At 43.8% G+C, this 21521-nt stretch overlaps 1 protein-coding gene across 1 annotated transcript in view; it reads left to right on the top strand.

Annotated features, from left to right (window-relative positions):
• The window catches only part of LOC110506725 (Wilms tumor protein 1-interacting protein homolog), a 42607-nt gene that overhangs the window by 10330 nt on the left and 10756 nt on the right, over window positions 1-21521 (top strand). Inside the window, exons 2-3 of the mRNA XM_021586548.3 lie at window positions 15822-15923; window positions 21125-21192. Coding sequence (XP_021442223.1) covers window positions 15822-15923; window positions 21125-21192 — 170 coding nt within the window. The remainder of the gene's footprint in view (window positions 1-15821; window positions 15924-21124; window positions 21193-21521) is intronic.

The raw sequence follows: 21521 nt of genomic DNA, 5'->3' as shown, positions 1-21521 counted from the left end.
TGTGCACATGGACATGTGACTGGCGGTGTGCACATGGACATGTACCTGGAGGTCTGCACATGGACATGTACCTGGCAGTGTGCACATGGACATGTACCTGGAGGTGTGCACATGGACATGTACCTGGCGGTGTGCACATGGACATGTACCTGGCAGTGTGCACATGGACATGTACCTGGAGATCTGCACATGGACATGTGACTGGCGGTGTGCACATGGACATGTACCTGGAGGTGTGCACATGGACATGTACCTGGAGGTCTGCACATGGACATGTACCTGGCAGTGTGCACATGGACATGTACCTGGAGGTGTGCACATGGACATGTACCTGGAGGTGTGCACATGGACATGTACCTGGCAGTGTGCACATGGACATGTACCTGGAGGTGTGCACATGGACATGTACCTGGCGGTGTGCACATGGACATGTACCTGGCGGTGTGCACATGGACATGTACCTGGTGGTGTGCACATGGACATGTACCTGGAGGTGTGCACATGGACATGTACCTGGAGGTGTGCACATGGACATGTACCTGGCGGTGTGCACATGGACATGTACCTGGCGGTGTGCACATGGACATGTACCTGGAGGTGTGCACATGGATATGTACCTGGCGGTGTGTACATGGACATGTACCTGGCGGTGTGCACATGGACATGTACCTGGAGGTGTGCACATGGACATGTACCTGGCGGTGTGCACATGGACATGTACCTGGCAGTGTGCACATGGACATGTACCTGGAGGTGTGCACATGGACATGTACCTGGCGGTGTGCACATGGACATGTACCTGGCGGTGTGCACATGGACATGTACCTGGTGGTGTGCACATGGACATGTACCTGGAGGTGTGCACATGGACATGTACCTGGAGGTGTGCACATGGACATGTACCTGGCGGTGTGCACATGGACATGTACCTGGCGGTGTGCACATGGACATGTACCTGGAGGTGTGCACATGGATATGTACCTGGCGGTGTGTACATGGACATGTACCTGGCGGTGTGCACATGGACATGTACCTGGAGGTGTGCACATGGACATGTACCTGGCGGTGTGCACATGGACATGTACCTGGCGGTGTGCACATGGACATGTACCTGGAGGTGTGCCCATGGACATGTACCTGGTCGGTGTGCACATGGACATGTACCTGGTCGGTGTGCACATGGACATGTACCTGGTCGGTGTGCACATGGACATGGTCCATTGTTTTGTTTACAATTCTGACTGAAGCTCCAGCAGAATGCACAATAAACTGTGTGTATGTGTGTGTGTGGGGGGGGGGTTGTGATAATGACCTGCTTAGCAGAGATATCGTCAAGTGGTGGGAGTCCACATTCCCTCCAAAAATCAACCACCTCACTATAACACATTTCAGCTCTACTCCCTGGGAGCACTTGGGCCTTGCACTCAAAGTTCAGACACTTCGAGATCAGAGACCACAGATAGCCTTTGCCTTGTAAACCTTGTGAAGACTTGTCACTGCTAGCTTCACATTTCTCCAGCCTGTATCTCCATCTTTTCAAAGCAGAGCAGAAGAGGTGCAAGTGTGGTACAGATGGTATAACAGAGGTGCCATTACATTTTCAGGACCTGCCATTATCAGTGCAGATCCATGTGTTTAAATTGTATGGCAGCCAACAGTTTGTCCACACTGTTCATGGAATTGTTTGATGCCAATGCCCCAATTATGGGAAAAACTAAAACATGTTCAGAAATATTCCTGGAAGTTCTGGAACAGTGGGGGAGTATTTAAAGACCATTAGCAGTGAGATATTTTGCAGACCATACCAGACTAGAGTAGTATGCTGGGCTTGGAGTTTGGAGGTAGTACAGATCGACCAGCAGCCTTGGCGTAATCAAGAGAGTCTAACTGCTGTCAACTGAGGCAATGCAGATTATAATCAATGACCACGTTTACATTATGTAGGTAGCCTAGCGGTCACAGCATTGGGCCAGTAACCTTCAGCAAGGTTCTTAACCGTACTACTATGTGTATGTGACAATAAAACATACAGTCTCTCTCTCACACAGTGCCTTGCGAAAGTATTCGGCCCCCTTGAACTTTGCGACCTTTTGCCACATTTCAGGCTTCAAACATAAAGATATAAAACTGTATTTTTTTGTGAAGAATCAACAACAAGTGGGACACAATCATGAAGTGGAACGACATTTATTGGATATTTCAAACTTTTTTAACAAATCAAAAACTGAAAAATTGCGTGCAAAATTATTCAGCCCCCTTAAGTTAATACTTTGTAGCGCCACCTTTTGCTGCGATTACAGCTGTAAGTCGCTTGGGGTATGTCTCTATCAGTTTTGCACATCGAGAGACTGACATTTTTTCCCATTCCTCCTTGCAAAACAGCTCGAGCTCAGTGAGGTTGGATGGAGAGCATTTGTGAACAGCAGTTTTCAGTTCTTTCCACAGATTCTCGATTGGATTCAGGTCTGGACTTTGACTTGGCCATTCTAACACCTGGATATGTTTATTTTTGAACCATTCCATTGTAGATTTTGCTTTATGTTTTGGATCATTGTCTTGTTGGAAGACAAATCTCCGTCCCAGTCTCAGGTCTTTTGCAGACTCCATCAGGTTTTCTTACAGAATGGTCCTGTATTTGGCTCCATCCATCTTCCCATCAATTTTAACCATCTGCCCTGTCCCTGCTGAAGAAAAGCAGGCCCAAACCATGATGCTGCCACCACCATGTTTGACAGTGGGGATGGTGTGTTCTGGGTGATGAGCTGTGTTGCTTTTACGCCAAACATAACGTCTTTCATTGTTGCCAAAAAGTTCAATTTTGGTTTCATCTGACCAGAGCACCTTCTTCCACATGTTTGGTGTGTCTCCCAGGTGTCTTGTGGCAAACTTTAAACAACACTTTTTATGGATATCTTTAAGAAATGGCTTTCTTCTTGACACTTTTCCATAAAGGCCAGATTTGTGCAATATACGACTGATTGTTGTCCTATGGACAGAGTCTCCCACCTCAGCTGTAGATCTCTGCAATTCATCCAGAGTGATCATGGGCCTCTTGGCTGCATCTCTGATCAGTCTTCTCCTTGTATGAGCTGAAAGTTTAGAGGGACGGCCAGGTCTGGGTAGATTTGCAGTGGTCTCATACTCCTTCCATTTCAATATTATCGCTTGCACAGTGCTCCTTGGGATGTTTAAAGCTTGGGAAATCTTTTTGTATCCAAATCCGGCTTTAAACTTCTTCACGACAGTATCTCGGACCTGCCTGGTGTGCTCCTTGTTCTTCATGATGCTCTCTGCGCTTTTAACGGACCTCTGAGACTATCACAGTGCAGGTGCATTTATACGGAGACTTGATTACACACAGGTGGATTGTATTTATCATCATTAGTCATTTAGGTCAACATTGGATCATTCAGAGATCCTCACTGAACTTCTGGAGAGAGTTTGCTGCACTGAAAGTAAAAGGGCTGAATAATTTTGCACGCCCAATTTTTCAGTTTTTGATTTGTTAAAAAAGTTTGAAATATCCAATAAATGTCGTTCCACTTCATGATTGTGTCCCACTTGTTGTTGATTCTTCACAAAAAAATACAGTTTTATATCTTTATGTTTGAAGCCTGAAATGTGGCAAAAGGTCGCAAAGTTCAAGGGGGCCGAATACTTTCGCAAGGCACTGTATATACAGTAGGGCAAAAAAGTATTTAGTCAGCCACCAATTGTGCAAGTTCTCCCACTTAAAAAGATGAGAGAGGCCTGTAATTTTCATCATAGGTACACTTCAACTATGACAGACAAAATGAGAAGAAAAAATATTCAGAAAATCACATTGTAGGATTTTTTATGAATTTATTTGCAAATTATGGTGGAAAATAAGTATTTGGTCAATAACAAAAGTTTATCTCAATACTTTGTTATATACCCTTTGTTGGCAATGACAGAGGACAAACGTTTTCTGTAAGTCTTCACAGGGTTTTCACACACTGTTGCTGGTATTTTGGCCCATTCCTCCATGCAGATCTAGAGCAGTGATGTTTTGGGGCTGTTGCTGGGCAACACGGACTTTCAACTCCCTCCAAAGATTTTCTTTGGGGTTGAGATCTGGAGACTGGCTAGGCCACTCCAGGACCTTGAAATGCTTCTTACGAAGCCACTCCTTCGTTGCCTGGGCGGTGTGTTTGGGAGCATTGTCATGCTGAAAGACCCAGCCACGTTTCATCTTCAATGCCCTTGCTGATGGAAGGAGGGTTTCACTCAAAATCTCACGATACATGGCCCCATTCATTCTTTCCTTTACATGGATCAGTCGTCCTGGTCCCTTTGCAGAAAAACAAAGCATGAAAAACAAAGCATGATGTTTCCACCCCCATGCTTCACAGTAGGTATGGTGTTCTTTGGATGCAACTCAGCATTCTTTGTCCTCCAAACACGACAAGTTGAGTTTTTACCAAAAAGCTATATTTTGGTTTGATCTGACCATATGACATTCTTCCAATCTTCTTCTGGATCATCCAAATGCTCTCTAGCAAACTTCAGACGGGCCTGAACATTTACTGGCTTAAGCAGGGGGACACGTCTGGCACTGCAGGATTTGAGTCCCTGGCGGCGTAGTGTGTTACTGATGGTAGGCGCCGACAGAAACAAACATCTTTCTGATAAGAAGAGGGGCGGGGGCGTATGCTTTATGGTTAACGAGACGTGGTCTGGATACAACAACATACAGGAACTCAAGTCCTTCTGTTCACCTGATTTAGAATTCCTCACAATCAAATGTCGACCGCATTATCTACCAAGGGAATTCTCTTCGATTATAATCACAGCCGTATATATTCCCCCCCAAGCAGACACATCGATGGCTCTGAACAAACTTTATTTGACTCTTTACAAACTGGAAACCACATATCCTGAGGCTGCATTCATTGTAGCTGGGGATTTTAACAAGGCTAATCTGAAAACAAGACTCCCTAAATTGTATCAGCATATCGATTGCGCAACCAGGGCTGGTAAAACCTTGGATCATTGCTATTCTAACTTCCGCAACGCATATAAGGCCCTCCCTCGCCCTCCTTTCGGAAAAGCTGACCACGACTCCATTTTGTTGCTCCCTGCCTACAGACAGAAGCTAAAACAAGAAGCTCCCACGCTGAGGTCTGTTCAACGCTGGTCCGACCAATCTGATTCCACGCTCCAAGACTGCTTCCATCACGTGGACTGGGATATGTTTCGTATTTCGTCAAACAACAACATTGACGAATACGCTGATTCGGTGAGCGAGTTCATTAGAACGTGCGTTGGAAGATGTCGTTCCCATAGCAACGATTAAAACATTCCCAAACCAGAAACCGTGGATTGATGGCAGCATTCGCGCTAAACTGAAAGCGCAAACTACTGCTTTTAATCAGGGCAAGGTGACCGGAAACATGACCAAATACAAACAGTGTAGCTATTCCCTCTGCAAGGCAATCAAACAAGCTAAGCATCAGTATAGAGACAAAGTAGAATCGCAATTCAATGGCTCAGACACAAGAGGTATGTGGCAGGGTCTACAATCAATCACGGATTACAAAAAGAAAACCAGCCCAGTCACGGACCAGGATGTCTTGCTCCCAGGCAGACTAAATCACTTTTTTGCCCGCTTTGAGGACAATACAGTGCCACTGACACGGCCCGCAACCAAAACATGCAGACTCTCCTTCACTGCAGCCGAGGTGAGTAAAACATTTAAACGTGTTAACCCTCGCAAGGCTGCAGGCCCAGACGGCATCCCCAGCCGCGCCTTCAGAGCATGCGCAGACCAGCTGGCTGGTGTGTTTACGGACATATTCAATCAATCCCTATCCCAGTCTGCTGTTCCCACATGCTTCAAGAGGGCCACCATTGTTCCTGTTCCCAAGAAAGCTAAGGTAACTGAGCTAAACAACTACCACCCTGTAGCACTCACTTTTGTCATCATGAAGTGCTTTGAGAGACTAGTCAAGGACCATATCACCTCCACCCTACCTGACACCCTAGACCCACTCCAATTTGCTTACCGCCCAAATAGGTCCACAGACGATGCAATCTCAACCACACTGCACACTGCCCTAACCCATCTGTACAAGAGGAATACCTATGTGAGAATGCTGTTCATCGACTACAGCTCAGCATTTAACACCATAGTACTCTCCAAACTCGTCATCAAGCTCGAGACCCTGGGTCTCGACCCCGCCCTGTGCAACTGGGTACTGGACTTCCTGACGGGCCGCCTCCAGGTGGTGAGGGTAGGTAACAACATCTCCACCCCGCTGATCCTCAACACTGGGGCCCCACAAGGGTGCGTTCTGAGCCCTCTCCTGTACTCCCTGTTCACCCACGACTGAGTGGCCACGCACGCCTCCAACTCAATCATCAAGTTTGCGGACGACACAACAGTGGTAGGCTTGATTACCAACAACGACGAGACAGCCTACAGGGAGGAGGTGAGGGCCCTCGGAGTGTGGTGTCAGGAAAATAACCTCACACTCAACGTCAACAAAACTAAGGAGATGATTGTGGACTTCAGGAAACAGCAGAGGGAACACCCCCCTATCCACATCGATGGAACAGTAGTGCAGAGGGTAGTAAGTTTTAATGTCCTCGGCGAACACATCACAGGCAAACTGAATTGGTCCACCCACACAGACAGCATCGTGAAGAAGGCGCAGCAGCGCCTCTTCAACCTCAGGAGGCTGAAGAAATTCGGCTTGTCACCAAAAGCACTCACAAACTTCTACAGATGCACAATCGAGAGCATCCTGTCGGGCTGTATCACCGCCTGGTACGGCAACTGCTCCGCCCACAACCGTAAGGCTCTCCAGAGGGTAGTGAGGTCTGCACAACGCATCACCGGGGGCAAACTACCTGCCCTCCAGGACACCTACACCACCCGATGTCACAGGAAGGCCATAAAGATCATCAAGGACAACAACCACCCGAGCCACTGCCTGTTCACCCCGCTATCATCCAGAAGGCGAGGTCAGTACAGGTGCATCAAAGCTGGGATCGAGAGACTGAAAAACAGCTTCTATCTCAAGGCCATCAGACTGTTAAACAGCCACCACTAACATTGAGTGGCTGCTGCCAACACACTGACTCAACTCCAGCCACTTTAGTAATGGGAATTGATGGGAATTGATGTAAAATATATCACTAGCCACTTTAAACAATGCTACTTAATATAATGTTTACATACCCTACATTATTTATCTCATATGTATACGTATATACTGTACTCTATATAATCTACTGCATCTTTATGTAATACACGTATCACTAGCCACTTTAAACTATGCCACTTTGTTTACATACTCATCTCATATGTATATACTGTACTCGATACCATCTACTGCATCTTGCCTATGCCGCTCTGTACCATCACTCATTCATATATCTTTATGTACTTATTCATTATCCCTTTACACTTGTGTGTATAAGGTAGTAGTTTTGGAATTGTTAGCTAGATTACTCGTTGGTTATTACTGCATTGTCGGAACTAGAAGCACAAGCATTTCGCTACACTCGCATTAACATCTGCTAACCATGTGTATGTGACAAATAAAATTTGATTTGATTTGTTACTTTGGTCCCAGCTCTCTGCAGGTCATTCACTAGGTCCCCCCGTGTGGCTCTGGGATTTTTGCTCACCGTTCTTGTGATCATTTTGACCCCACGGGGTGAGATCTTGCGTGGAGCCCCAGATCGAGGGAGATTATCAGTGGTCTTGTATGTCTTCCATTTCTTAATAATTGCTCCCACAGTTGATTTCTTCAAACCAAGCTGCTTATCTATCGCAGATTCAGTCTTCCCAGTCTGGTGCAGGTCTACAATTTTGTTTCTGGTGTCCTTTGACAGCTCTTTGGTCTTGGCCATAGTGGAGTTTGGAGTGTGACTGTTTGAGGTTGTGGACAGGTGTCTCTTATACTGATAACAAGTTCAAACAGGTGCCATTAGTACAGGTAACGAGTGGAGGACAGCGGAGCCTCTTAAAGAAGAAATTACAGGTCTGTGAGAGCCAGAAATCTTGCTTGTTTGTAGATGACCAAATACTTATTTTCCACCATAATTTGCAAATAAATTAATTAAAAATCCTACAATGTGATTTTCTGGATTTTTTTCCCTCATTTTCTCTGTCATAGTTGAAGTGTACGTACCTATGATGAAAATTACAGGCCTCTCTCATCTTTTTAAGTGGGAGAACTTGCACAATTGGTGGCTGACTAAATACTTTTTTGCCCCACTGTATATATGAGAGAGAGACTGTATGTTTTATTGTCACGTATGTGTACGGTTAAGAACCTTGCTGAAGGTTACTGGCCCAATGCTGTGACCGCTAGGCTACCTGCAGCCCTACATGCACACCAATATCCCTGTTTGTTGACTCATATAAACATCATATCCGTTTACAGTAACCCAAATAAGCTCCTATCCTGGTTTTAAGAAACCCAGATAAGATGCCTGGGATATGCTGATCTTAGACAGGATACTGTGGCATGTAAACATCTTATCCCATTTACTGTTGTTTAAACCGTCTGCGCAGACTCAGTTTCACATAGTATCAGCTTAGAAATTCAGATGGGACAAGTTGGGATAGTAATTGATGTCTGACTGACTGTAGTCCTCACAAGTAGCCTATTATAATATTAACTCTTGCAGAATTACTTGTTTCTTGCAGTGAAATGATAGACCAAATGTTCATTTTGTCTCTGGAACATAAATATAATTGTTTTCTTTAATCTTGAGAAAAAACGAATGCGCGCTTGTTGTTGCACCTGTTGTGCAGCTGAAACATGCAGTTTCTTTCTGCGATATAAAAGCTGACAAAATGTCACTTTCAACCATAACAAATATGCATCCAAGGTGAAATGAATTACTGTCAGAAACATGTAGTATTGTTTTCACAGCTTTTAATTTCCTTAAAACTGGTCAACATACTCCCCGGTCCATAAATTTGCTCCGCGAGAGAAGCAAAAATGAAAGAGAACGCTAGCGATGTCAACTAGATTGTTGATAAAGCGTTCATTCTATCGATGTATGACATCATTCTGGTGAGCAATTCTTTTTTTAGTGTTCTAGAGCATTAAGGAATGACAGAATAGAAACTGCGTGTATATAATTATAGACTAACAAAGTTGACTAACGAATAGCCTTCCTAATGTCGGAAATTATAAGCAGAAAAATATCTAAATGAGGGGTACAAACTTTTGGCTAAATTAGCAATATTCTGTTTATTTATGGATACAGGGATACTCGTGGGTGGGAAATCAAAGGTGCATGTAAATAGCTTATCCTGAATAAATCAAATCAAAGTTGATTTGTCTCCTACACAGATTGCAGATGTTAAAGCTGGTGCAGCAAAATGTTTTTGTTCCTAGCTCCAGCAGTGCAATAAACAGTAAATACTAATACACAAAGAAGAACAAAAGAAGAACAAACAAGAGATTAATAAATATAAGAAAAATAAGACCTTCACCAGGATATGAGCTATTATCCGAATACTGTGCGAATGTTAACATTGTCAGAGTGCTTGTGGTTCTAGATCTGGAATCTTCAGAAACACCATGGAACACTCCAATCTGATATCTTGTTCACTTTTAGTAAATCTAACTAGTTCAGGTGCTGGACAGATACACATTTTAAAAAGTCTTCAACTCCCACAGTAGTTTATTGAGACACACAAAACAGACAATATTTCGACCCCACTGGTATCTTTTTCATGTTCACTTTTAGGTTTTTACATAACTACACTTTGCAGTCTTCTGCCTCTGTCGTTAAAGGGAATATAGAGGTAATATGGGATCTACCAAATCTGGACAGTAATATTTTATTTTCTTGCCCATGGCTGTTCTAGATATTTATTTTGGCCAAGCTGTTGTGATTAAGATGATTCATAGTTTGGCTATTTATTCTTATCAGAGAGAATAGCCCTAATTTTTCCTCTTATCTTTTCTGAGTGCAGGAACAGCGTCACGAGTTTAAGTTGCAATAGGAAATGCCAATATTTGACTTTGGTCCAGCTGAATGACTCTTGTTGAAAGGAAAACATGTAGGCCTAACCTTTGGATAGCATTGGGGTACCGTAGTCCTTCATTTTTTACAATTTTATACAGAGTGCGAATTACGGAGGATGAATGAAACATGAGCTCCTCTAAAGGCAACAAAAGTTCACCTTTGGGAGGGTTGTTAAATATTTATAATTTGATGAGATGCGCGTCAACAGCAAGATGCATCAATCTCACCGGAGAAAGCATCCAAGCGAGCAAAACAGCGCCTGTCATACTCTTTTTGGCCAGACAGCATCATATACTGAGACAGAGGGCTGCAGTTTCGCTCGCTCGGATGCTTTCTCCGGTGAGTTAGATTCAACCACTTGCGAATTGAAAAATGATGAAACCTTATTGAAACATTATTTCATATGATTTTTATTTTTTTATTGTTCATATTTTTGGGGAAGTATATGGCTTTCATTGGCATCCATGAATACACACCACTGTAGTAGGCCTAATGACAATTGCTGAATGTCATTATGGTGTTTTTAACAGATGTCTCTTTCCTTTCATGAAAATGACCTGTGCACAGTGCACTGTTTGGATGCTGGAATTATTTTAGAGTGAACGAACTTACGCTGCCACAGTTAGTCTACTTTTTGAAGTGATTTGTTTGAGAATCAGATTTAAACATCATTACTGGGTGTGTTCATGCCACATTTAAATGCAATGCATTTTTGTCTTTACTATTAGGCCAATTTAAAAAAATGTTGCGTGCACAAGGCTCCCAAGGATGTCACGGTATAATTTGCACTCTGATGTCATAGATGTAAAAAGCAGGGATGGGGTCAATTCAGAATTTAATTAAATTCAAACAATGAATTTGAATTGACCACACCCCACAGGAAGCAGAATTTGAATAGAATTTTATTTGAATTCAAAGCCATTCAATGCAACGCAACTGAGACGTGAACATGAAAGTCTCATTTATTTGGGGTGTGGCTAATTCAAATTCAACACAGGTAGCCCTTTAGACTCGTACCCGTATACGGATTGAAAATGGTAGACTTGGACACTGATAAGCACCTGAATTGTAACGGAGTGGCTGTACAGTAATATGCTATACATGACGTCAGAGCTCAGGGTCTCTGTATGGGTTTTAACTGACAACCATTCTGAACTTGAGCACCGCTCATGAATAAAGTGTTGTATCTGCAAGAATTCACCTCACCTCTGTCCCTGGTCTTCCCTGTCTGTCTGACCCTGCTGAGACCCCTGTCACCATCTAATCCTCCTAAAATGAGGCATGAGAAAGAATTACCTTGGTGTACATTTATTCATTATATTATCCAAGAATAAAGTCAATGGTTCAATAATTTAAATAACCATTATTGTCACGATCGTCTGAATGAATGGACCAAGGCGCAGCGTACTTAGAGTTCCACATGTTTAATAAATATGAAACTCACCAAAAACAATACAGAAGGAAACGTGACGTTCTGGGATGCTCACAGGCAGCTACACAAAATCAAGATCCCACAAACAACAGGTGGGAAAAAGGCTGCCTAAATATGATCCACAATCAGAGACAACAATAGACAAGTGCCTCGGATTGGGAACCATACCAGGCCAACAAAGAAATAGAAAACATAGATTGTCCACCCTAGTCACACCCTGACCTAACCAAATAGAGAATTAAAAGGATCTCTAAGGTCAGGGCGTAACAATTATTCCCAGATCCCAGACTGTAGCTTTAAACCGCTGTCCTGTAGCTACTGTAGGTCTACCCATCAATTCAAGACGGAACTTTGTGTCATTGACTGAATCTATAGCAAAATTCACCTGAGCTTCATAGACTGCTCTTCCCTGGCTGTCTGACCCTGCTGGGACCCCTGTCACCATCTGATACCCTGCTAAGACATGATGAGCATGTTGTGTACTGACCGCACTAGAGGGCTGCATTCCCGCGGGATACATGTGGGATCTGCGGGTCCCCACAGAGATCAGGGCGGCGCGGCCAGCATTTTTCATGCTGCAGGCAGGTGCAGGCGGTCAGACAGACTCCTTTGGGATGAAAATATTTTTGTTGTCCCACAGATTATTTTGATACAGTCCTCTTTCTGCGTGGTATGCACTAGCCTACCTATTGAGGCACATATTTTTTGCATTATTCATACGCAGCTTCAACTTCAGTAGACTTGACCTAGTTGGGTGTGAGAGTTCAAGTGTGCCTAGTGTGTGTGGTCTCATTGAAATAGAGTAGGCTTCCTCCATGGGTGGTGAATCTCATGGCAGTTAACGAATATGAAATCAACTTAAATATGTAAATAAATATTGATAATGAAAAGAAGTGAGTCGAAGTGCAATGAATAAATGTAATCATCTTTGAAAATGATTACCCATTTATTTGTCTCTGCCTGTAAATCGTCTTCCTGAAAGGTAAGCTATATCCTATAGAACTATGCAAAATATAGCAAGTGTTGCTGTCATCATTCTTGCTGCTTCCACTTCATTAGCCATACATGCGAGCTCTGGTGCACGTGTGGTCTCAATTAAATAGAGTATCATGGGGCAGTCATCTTTCCAAGGAAATGTACTTCCTAAATAGGCCTATGATTAGGCTATAGTTTACTACATTGCCTAGAGATAGGTCTAAATATTTGAATACCCATATTTCTCAGTCTGAAAATCTTCCCACTCCTAAAAGGTAGATTATAAAAATAGCTGAAGAGAAAGTACAAGTCTCTCCAACTCTGCTGTCTTCAAACTACATTTAAGATATTGACTGATATAGTCAGGTAATACAATGTAAGGGCCATTTGAGAATCTCTGGTAATTTAACCTATTTCTAAAGTTACTTATGTTGTGCATTTGATATTTCCTATGGGGCGCAAAATTGCTGGGACCATGGCTGGCAAGTGAGCTGTGTCACATATGCCTAAAATAACATTGCGGGACTGCGGTTGGGTTTGGGATCAGTTCTTGCGGTAGCGAGTTGGAGTCGGACAGAAAGCCAGCAGGTGTGGGCAGGAGCGAGATGATAAAGATCGGTCCCACACAGACCTCTACTGTGCACCATGACAGTGAAGCCTGTAACTTTAGAGCTGTTTATTACTGTGTCAGTGTGAAAAATTGAGAATTAGCTTGGGAAACTGACAGATCAATATCGTTACATTGACAAACTGACTAATACAACTCACATTGCACTGGCAAAACGTCAGAATATCAATCTTCAATTGTTTGGCCGATGGTTTCATTGTTTGATTCAGGTCTAGTTTGTTTGAGGAAAAAATAAGAGCAAATGTAATCCAACTTTTGGCCAGCTTTCTCTCCGACGGTACATCAACTGGTAAAAGCTTGTCAAGTTCATTTTTAAACGTGACAAACAAAGGCTACAAAACATTTTTATACATACAACTGCTGTTAGATAGTGATATGAGGTGGCTATTATTACTATCTGACAGATAACTAGAGGCTAGAGCTGGCCTGGCTGTGGTAGCTACTCACTAGCATAGCTTTTTCATTCACCTCAGTCGAGAGGGGGTGAAACATTAGCTAACGTCACACAGTTGCCTCGTTTTGTATCTCATTCCAATAATAAAACTGGGGGGGACAAAAATGCAATTTTAGATTGTGAAGGGATCTCATCTTTAGTCTAATAATTTCCCCATAGCCTCCCAACTGTTCCCTTTTAATTGCTACCATGATTATGCGTTTTCATCTTTTTTTCTGTAAGAACAGATTAAGCCCTATCCATATAGGCCAATTCCCACCAGTCTAAGGGGTTAAGACCTGTCAAAAAGAGACAACCTGCTTCTATAGCAGTGTAAGTCCAGCACATATTTTAAATTGGCTTGGCTCTAGAAAGTATCGTTGCCTTGAAATACTGTCAGAATAAATTGGTAGAGAGAGGACTAGATGATGACACTCTTTCTTCATTACTGTCATCATGGGAGGAAGGTGGTGGTGGGGGGGAAGTCAGCCCCCTGTAGAGATGTTGTGTTCTGTAGGCGTGGTGACCCTGGACTCACCCCACCCAGGCTTTGACCCTGCGCTCACTGTGGAATGTGACCCCGGCAGAGGCCATCTTGTGCGTGAGAGGAAAGCAGGGGAATCATTAGTCCAATGCTATGTCCAAATAGTTGTCACCGGCTGGGTGCCTTCCTTAGTAAGGGTTTACTATTAACCTAAAAAGAACCACGTAGATGAAAGTGTCTAGTCCACACCTGTGGGTAATTCACCTTTTTTCCTCTAAATTGTCTAGTGTTTGCAGGTCAGTGGTCGTCTGCAGCAAGTAATTATACTATCTGCGTCCGTTGCCCACTAGCATAGCCCACTAACCTTTGCTGAGTCACTTTGTCATTGTGCCACATTAAGAGAATGCTTCCTGCCAACCCCTAACACCCCTGGTTAATGTATTTTTAATGTAGATACAACATAGATCAATGAACCTCACAGAGACAGTTTGGTCCAAGTACTGTATATACACCCTTTATAGATCATTGATGGAACATGGAAGTTACTAGCTAAAGCAGTTACAATGACGTGTACTTTACTGCTGTATGAAACTAGGATTCATGATGAATATGTTGCTGATAATGGTTGGCAGTTAGCCTAGCGGTTAACTGTGTTGGGCCAGTAACCGAAAAGTTGCTGGTTTGAATCCCTGTGCCGACTGGGTGAAACATCTGTCAATATGTCCTTGAGCAAGGCATTTAACCCTAATTGTTCCTGTAAGTCGCTCTGCCTAATGACTAAAATGTCAATGTAAAATAATGATGATTATGTCAACAGATGTTAAACCTCTCTGGGATAGGCGGGACGCAAATGTCTCACCTGGCCAATTACCAGGAAAAATGCAGAGCGCCAAATTTTTAAAAAATGCTATAAAATTTAAACTTTCATTAAATCACACATGTACGATACCAAATTAAAGCTACACTCGTTGTGAATCCAGCCAACATGTCAGATTTCAAAAAGTATTTTCGGCAAAAGCATAAGAAGCTATTATCTGATGATAGCACAATGTCAACAAAGAGGGAGTAGCATATTTCAACCCTGCAGGCGCAACACAAAGCTCAGAAATAAAATATAATACATGCCTTACCTTTGACGAGTTTCTTTTGTTGGCACTCCAATATGTCCCACAAACATCACAAATGGTCCTTTTGTTCGATTAATTCCGTCCATATATATCCAAAATGTCCATTTATTTGGCACGTTTGATCCAGAAAAAAACGGTTTCCAATTTGGGCAACGTCACTACAAAATATTTCAAAAGTTACCTGTAAACTTTGCCAAAACATTTCTAAACGTTAATAATCGATCAAATTGAAGACGGGTCTATCTGTTTTCAATACAGGAGGATCACAAACCAACGCTACTTTTCAAGTCTTGCGCAACTCTCAAACAGTACACATAATGTTACCCTGTTTCATGATGACCGTACTTCTTCATTGCACAAAGGAATAACCTCAACCAGGGGTGGTGGTGACATCCAGTGGAAGCGGTAGGAACTGCAAACAAGTGCCTAAGAAATATAGTTTCCCAATGAGAACTCATTGAACAGACAGTGACCTCAAAAAAAATAATTCTGAATGGTTAGTCCTCTGGGTTTTGCCTGCTACATAAGTTCTGTTATACTCACAGACATGATTCAAACCGTTTTAGAAACTTCAGAGTCTTTTCTATCCAAATCTAATAATACTAATAATATGCATATCTTAGATTCTTGGCATGAGTAGCAGGAAGTTGAAATTGGGCACGCTATTTATCCAAAAGTGAAAATGCTGCCCCCTATTAACTTGTGTCTATTCCCTCCTCCAGGTATCTGTATCAAGTGTGGGAAAGGTGTGTATGGAGCCAGCCAAGCCTGTCAGGCCATGGGGAATCTGTACCATACCAACTGCTTCACCTGTTGCTCCTGTGGTAGGTGTATATATCCCTCTGTCCTCTACTCCTACTCAGCAGCTGCATCATTGGCTGGCATCACAGATGTCCTGTATTTTCATTTCTTAGCACAACATTGATGTTGGTTGCCAGAGTGTCTTTGGGAGTTATCAGCAGAATGCTCTATTCTCTATTTGACAGGAACACGGATGATATTATGGAACGAGTGGGTTGTAGAGACGGCTGTTGAATCTGCAGTCAACCTGAAAAAAAATGTGTTTATGCATGTAATGTGTATGTGTTTATATGTGTGTGTAGGGCTGTCCTGTCACCTGACTCCAATTGTCCTCTCTAGTTTCAAGTGGAGACGAGGGTGAAGCTGGAGAGAGTTTGGAGCAAGGTTGCTTTCATTCATGCGCTGATGTACATGGATGCTGATCCCTTGGCTTTGGAAGAAATGCATATAATTGACATGTAATTGAATACATATACTTTCAGGTGTATTGTGTGGTTGAAGAATGAGGGGCAGTGTCTCTAATCCCGAGGTTTCTCTTCAGATTTCTTTTGACCTGCTTTGAAACGTGTACTTGAGTCAGACCAGAGATATACTGTAAGTCTGTTTCTATTGGTCAGACATTATTGCCCATCTATAATGGTTTAAACAGTACAGAAAAAGAGAATCTATACTTCTCTGTTATTCAGAATTTAAATTAGTTTGGTGAAATCTATCCAGAAGTGAAGCAAGTCTTCCCCTTCTTATTCTAGTGGTCTCTGTATATAGATGACAACAGGCCCATCTTGACTCTTGCGGTGGTTTATTCCTAACGTAAACTCTGTGATGTATTATTGGGTCTCTTATGAATGGGAATGTTTGATTTTTTAGAGTGTTTTCAACCCCTCTGAGAAGTTTAGTTTTAAAGTGCCTGCAGATCTCTAAACACACCTAATGATGTATCAACTTATTTGTTGACAAACTGTTTTTGTTTTACTTTTTGACTAAAAGTCCACAAACGTTACTCTGTAAGAGTCAGGAGCTCCATAGCAGAGAGAGTTCAGTTCTCTGAGACATTACTGGCTGGTAGCCTTGGGCTTTGTTTAACCATGCATAATTGAGCCCTCCTCTTGGCTTGCTCCTATGGTTGCACCCTTTTTTCATGAAATGGCCAGGAATGCAAACTACCCCCCTCCACTTCAGCCGGCCTTCCCATGAGGACCTCAATCAGACAGTCACAAAGTGTACCAGGCCTGCTTATCAGAGGGGGTCGGCCTGGCATGGGCTCTGAGCAAACAACACACACATAAACACACACACAGATAAGAGCACACAGACCGATAAACGCACACACACACACACACACACACACACACACAGAAATGTGTGCACGAGTAATTACACGCTCACACACCACGCACACACACAACCCCCCCTCCCCTACCCACCCAAACATACCCACACACACCTCCTCATTACTTTACTAGTCTCAACTATACAGTCATAAGACATACCTCTGTGACCTGTTTATTTCCTGTACTGGTGTTGACGCCCAGCTCCTGACTGGATCACCACCCACTTCCTCCTTCCACATGCCTTTTGTCTGCTTGCTCACATGTATCCATGCCTTTAATGGGACACGCTAGTGATTAACTAGTTACATCTGTGTTACTGTAACACATCCTGCTTGTGCCTCTAACACCAGCCAGGAGAAAACAGCCAGGGGCCTTGTATTTCTGAAACCTGTTTATGATGCATTGTGGTTTCCTCAGTCACTCACCAGCTGCACCTGGCTGGCTGGCTGGCACAGGGCACACAGCTCAATGTTGTGCTGTCTGCTATGGGGTTCTGGCTGGGGTATTGTAGCTGGCTGAAGTAAGTAGAGTTAGCCTGGCTACTCCCCATATAAATATAATCTAGTCATTCTATTTCTATGCTACTCCCTCATCTGAGTGTAAATTGTGGGATCTGGCCAAGGTTTTAAATGATGTACAACAGCTTGGTGGTGTAAACCATGCTGCCTTTGGCGATGGTTCGACTACTTGATCATGACTTTCGCTGTGATTTAGTTGTGGGGGAGTTTCTAAGAGAGACTGAGTGGGTCATGGTTTTATCCTAGCTCTTAATGATATTAGAGAGACTGGGAGATTCTGTAGCTTCTGGGTTTTCTATTTGAGAGATGTGCTTGTGGCTCTGTTGGTGACTTAACTTGGCTGTTCTCTTTAAAGAGAGACTTACTTAAAAACAATTTGGAAACAGCAGCAGGTCAGCACATGCTCACGTTGCCGGGATCGAAACATTCCTGTCTGAAGTCCCGAGCAATCTGAGTGAGTCACTACCTCCAGCATCCTTCTTTTACTTACCACAGTAGTGGGCAGGCCCTCCCTCCGCCTCTCCCTCTCTGCCTCCTCCCCCTCAGATCCCCGCTGCCTGCCTGCAGGTGATAAAGGCCCACTTGTTCTGAGAGGAGAGAGTGGGAGGAGAGGGAGGAGGACGGAGGAGAGGGAGGAGAGGGTGAGAGTGGGTGGGGTGGAACCTGAGAAAGTACAACATGCTTGATGTTTCCCTCCTACAGGAAGAATATGTACATACTGAACATATGGGGATTTGGGTACAGTTGAATTTAAAAGAGATGGTAATTTAGGACATTATTCACATTCTTGTCTTGGCTTAGCAACTATAGTTAAAAAAAAGTTGCCTGTGGCCAACAGCCAGGTAATTAAAAGTCAACATAGTAGCATAGGGATTTTATAAACCATATGTTGGAATTATCATGGCCAGGCCAACTAATGACCTTGTGTAGTGAACTACTGTGGCTGGTCCTGGATCTCGAGGGAGAGAATCTTAACAGTGAGTAACCTAACGACTGTCAGTTTGCGGACTCTGCACCTCACAGGGCACAGTAACATACCACTTAAACAGCAGAGGGGCCAGTGAGGACTGGAGCTCCACAGCCGAGCCCAAACTAAACCCAGCCTGCATCACACTGTTGTGGTTTTAGGAATTTAAGATCAGTGAGGGATGAAATCACTGTAACGTGAGGTCATTGTGATGTGAGTTTGTTGTCTCAATGGGGTTGGAGGGATGACACAGATCCAATGACATGTCCAGATGCCGGGCTGGTTGGCACCAGGAGTGGCAGTCAGCAGTGCTACAGTACCGCAACCAGGCATCCATGACTGGTCCACAATCTACCACACTGACTACATGATCACAAGACTTTGATTGCTGGAGTATGACTCACTAAGGATTTTATTTTTCCTCTGAGAATTATTTTATTTGACCAGTTTATTTTACCAGTGCGTTGTGTTTTAAATGTTGCTTGTAAATGTATTTCCAATTCTTATAGAATGTACTACTTAAATATCCAAGCCTTTTGCCAGCTTTACGTGATTCATTTGTGGAATTTCCGTTGAATTGTTTACAATGATTTCTGAAGGGTTAAATATCTTGCTGAGAGAATCACTCCCATTATTTCAAGATGCACGGCCCTTTATGTGCATGTCTATGAAACGCAGCACTGAGTCATGGAAACCAATGTTGGAGCTGTAAAAACTATGTACAGTATCTTGAGTGTAAAATCCCAATCAGGGAGCCATTTGGTCCTGAACTCCATGGAAAATGCCACATGTCCCACCGTGCTCAGGGGCTGTGAGCTGAGGAGAAGAGGAGAGGAGCCCTGAGCCCAGCCCACTGCAGCCAGCCCAGCACTTTCCTCTCCTGTGACAAAGGCTAGAGGGAGAGAGAGGGAGGCAGGGAGCCCTCCCCCTCTCTATGAGGGAACGAGGGAGGGAGGGTGGTGGAGGGGGGTTGAATGGGACCAACTAGTGACCTCAGGCAGAAAGAATGTGCCCGTTTGCTCAGGCGGCCCGCTCCCTTAGCAGAGCACCACAGTCAGCGAGCGCCGAGGGCTTTGTGTTTCACCTTCCAGATGCACTCGATAGAGCAAAGGTCACCAGACAGACACACAGCAACATGCCCCAGCCCTGGCTCACTGGTGTGTTGTTGATTTGAATGTAATGGTTTTTATAAGTTTAGTCACTCTGAATTAAAAGAGCTCCTCCTCTGTAGTCAACAGGAAATATGTATTTTCTCTCTCGTCCAGCCTCCAACTCTAAATGCTAATAGTTCCTCGCTTTCAGTCTTAAGTCTCACCTATTGTGTGAACAGCATTCTTCGGCTGCTATAGCCATTTATGTGGGTGTTAATGTATTGCTATCTCCCAGCAATGTGACACTGTGTGTGAAATACAGTGATTGCATACATTTGGGTGTAAAAAGGGGGACATGTCTTTCCCAAGCCAGGACACCCATACAATCAATGGCAGCTCAGGACGGCAATTAAATCTGACTAATCCTGCAGATTTATGAGCTCCATGCGCTCTGTCTGCCAGGCTGAAGTCACTGCGCTGCCAGAAAGAGAAGAGACTGCTGCTGCCATTTAGTGCATTTGAATGGGCATGCATTAAGAGAAGCATCGCAGGGGGCGCAAAGGCCAGGGCCAGTGGGAGTGAGCAGTGAGGAGAAATTCCCTTTTATCCTGTGGAATTTACTGCTACTGTGCTCATGGAGCCCCAAAATGGTGACTTTGGGGAGGGACTGACTGTTAGTATGGCCCTGGCTATACCAGACATGGGGAAATCCTTTGCTCAGGCTCCTGTATTTGGGCTGTGGTGGTGTGTGTGAGTGTGTGTGAGCTGTACACAATGGCAGGGGTAGTGGCGAGGAGGGGTGAGGAGGAAGGGGAGTTTGTAAAGCTGCTTGGGCCTGGTCTGGATGGTGGGGCTGTATTGATTGTTTGCTGGTTCTAAGTAGAAGGAGTCCCATGGGGAGCAATGGATGACCAGAGTATTGAAACAGTAGTGTGGACCTCAAACGAGCAAACCTACATTATGCTACTATCATCTGCTTTACTCACTGGTGTTTCCTGTTGACGTCTGTTATTGTTGTGGCTTTAATGAAACAGAGAGGAGTCAGGGGAGTAGGAGGCAGAAAGTCAACTCCCATTTCTGTTTATTCTCAGCAATGCAGTTTTGGATAATGTATTTCAAATATCATCAGGAGAACCCCTGGAGCATTTCAGCATTGTTCAAAAGGCTGGAAACACTATTTCCTTGATGTATTAACTTTCTTATAGCCTACGGGTTGGGTAAAATCACATAGCAACATTTTTACAGTCTTCACTTTGACAGGGTCTGATACAGGAACACTTCTATACCCCAGCTCACACACTTACTTCTCTTCTTCAGGGAGGAGGCTGAGAGGGAAAGCTTTCTACAACGTCAACGGCAAGGTCTACTGTGAAGAGGACTTCCTGGTGAGTTACAACATATGTTGTCCCCGCATGCCTCCTTATGCACATGCATTTATGTGTATGTTATGTTCATTATGCATATGTTCAGAGGTTGAGTTCTCCATGTCCTTCATACACACTCACCCCTCGATGACAGACTTGGGAGAGGAGCGGTTGCATATTCTAAAACCCTCCAGAGGAAACAGACGTTTCACTGCTACAATTAAGGTTAAGCACCACCCCTCCAATTCCCACTAATTTCCCCCAAATTTCCCCAAGGAGCACAATTACCCCACTGCTCTCATCCCATTACTCCCCAGCACTTAGAATTATAGAGGGAGGCGGAGTGGCTG

This window comes from Oncorhynchus mykiss, chromosome 26 (genome assembly GCF_057628025.1).
Source record: "Oncorhynchus mykiss isolate SJ-2025 chromosome 26, ASM5762802v1, whole genome shotgun sequence".
Lineage (NCBI taxonomy): Eukaryota > Metazoa > Chordata > Actinopteri > Salmoniformes > Salmonidae > Oncorhynchus > Oncorhynchus mykiss.
This window is presented reverse-complemented; position numbering and strand designations above follow the sequence as displayed.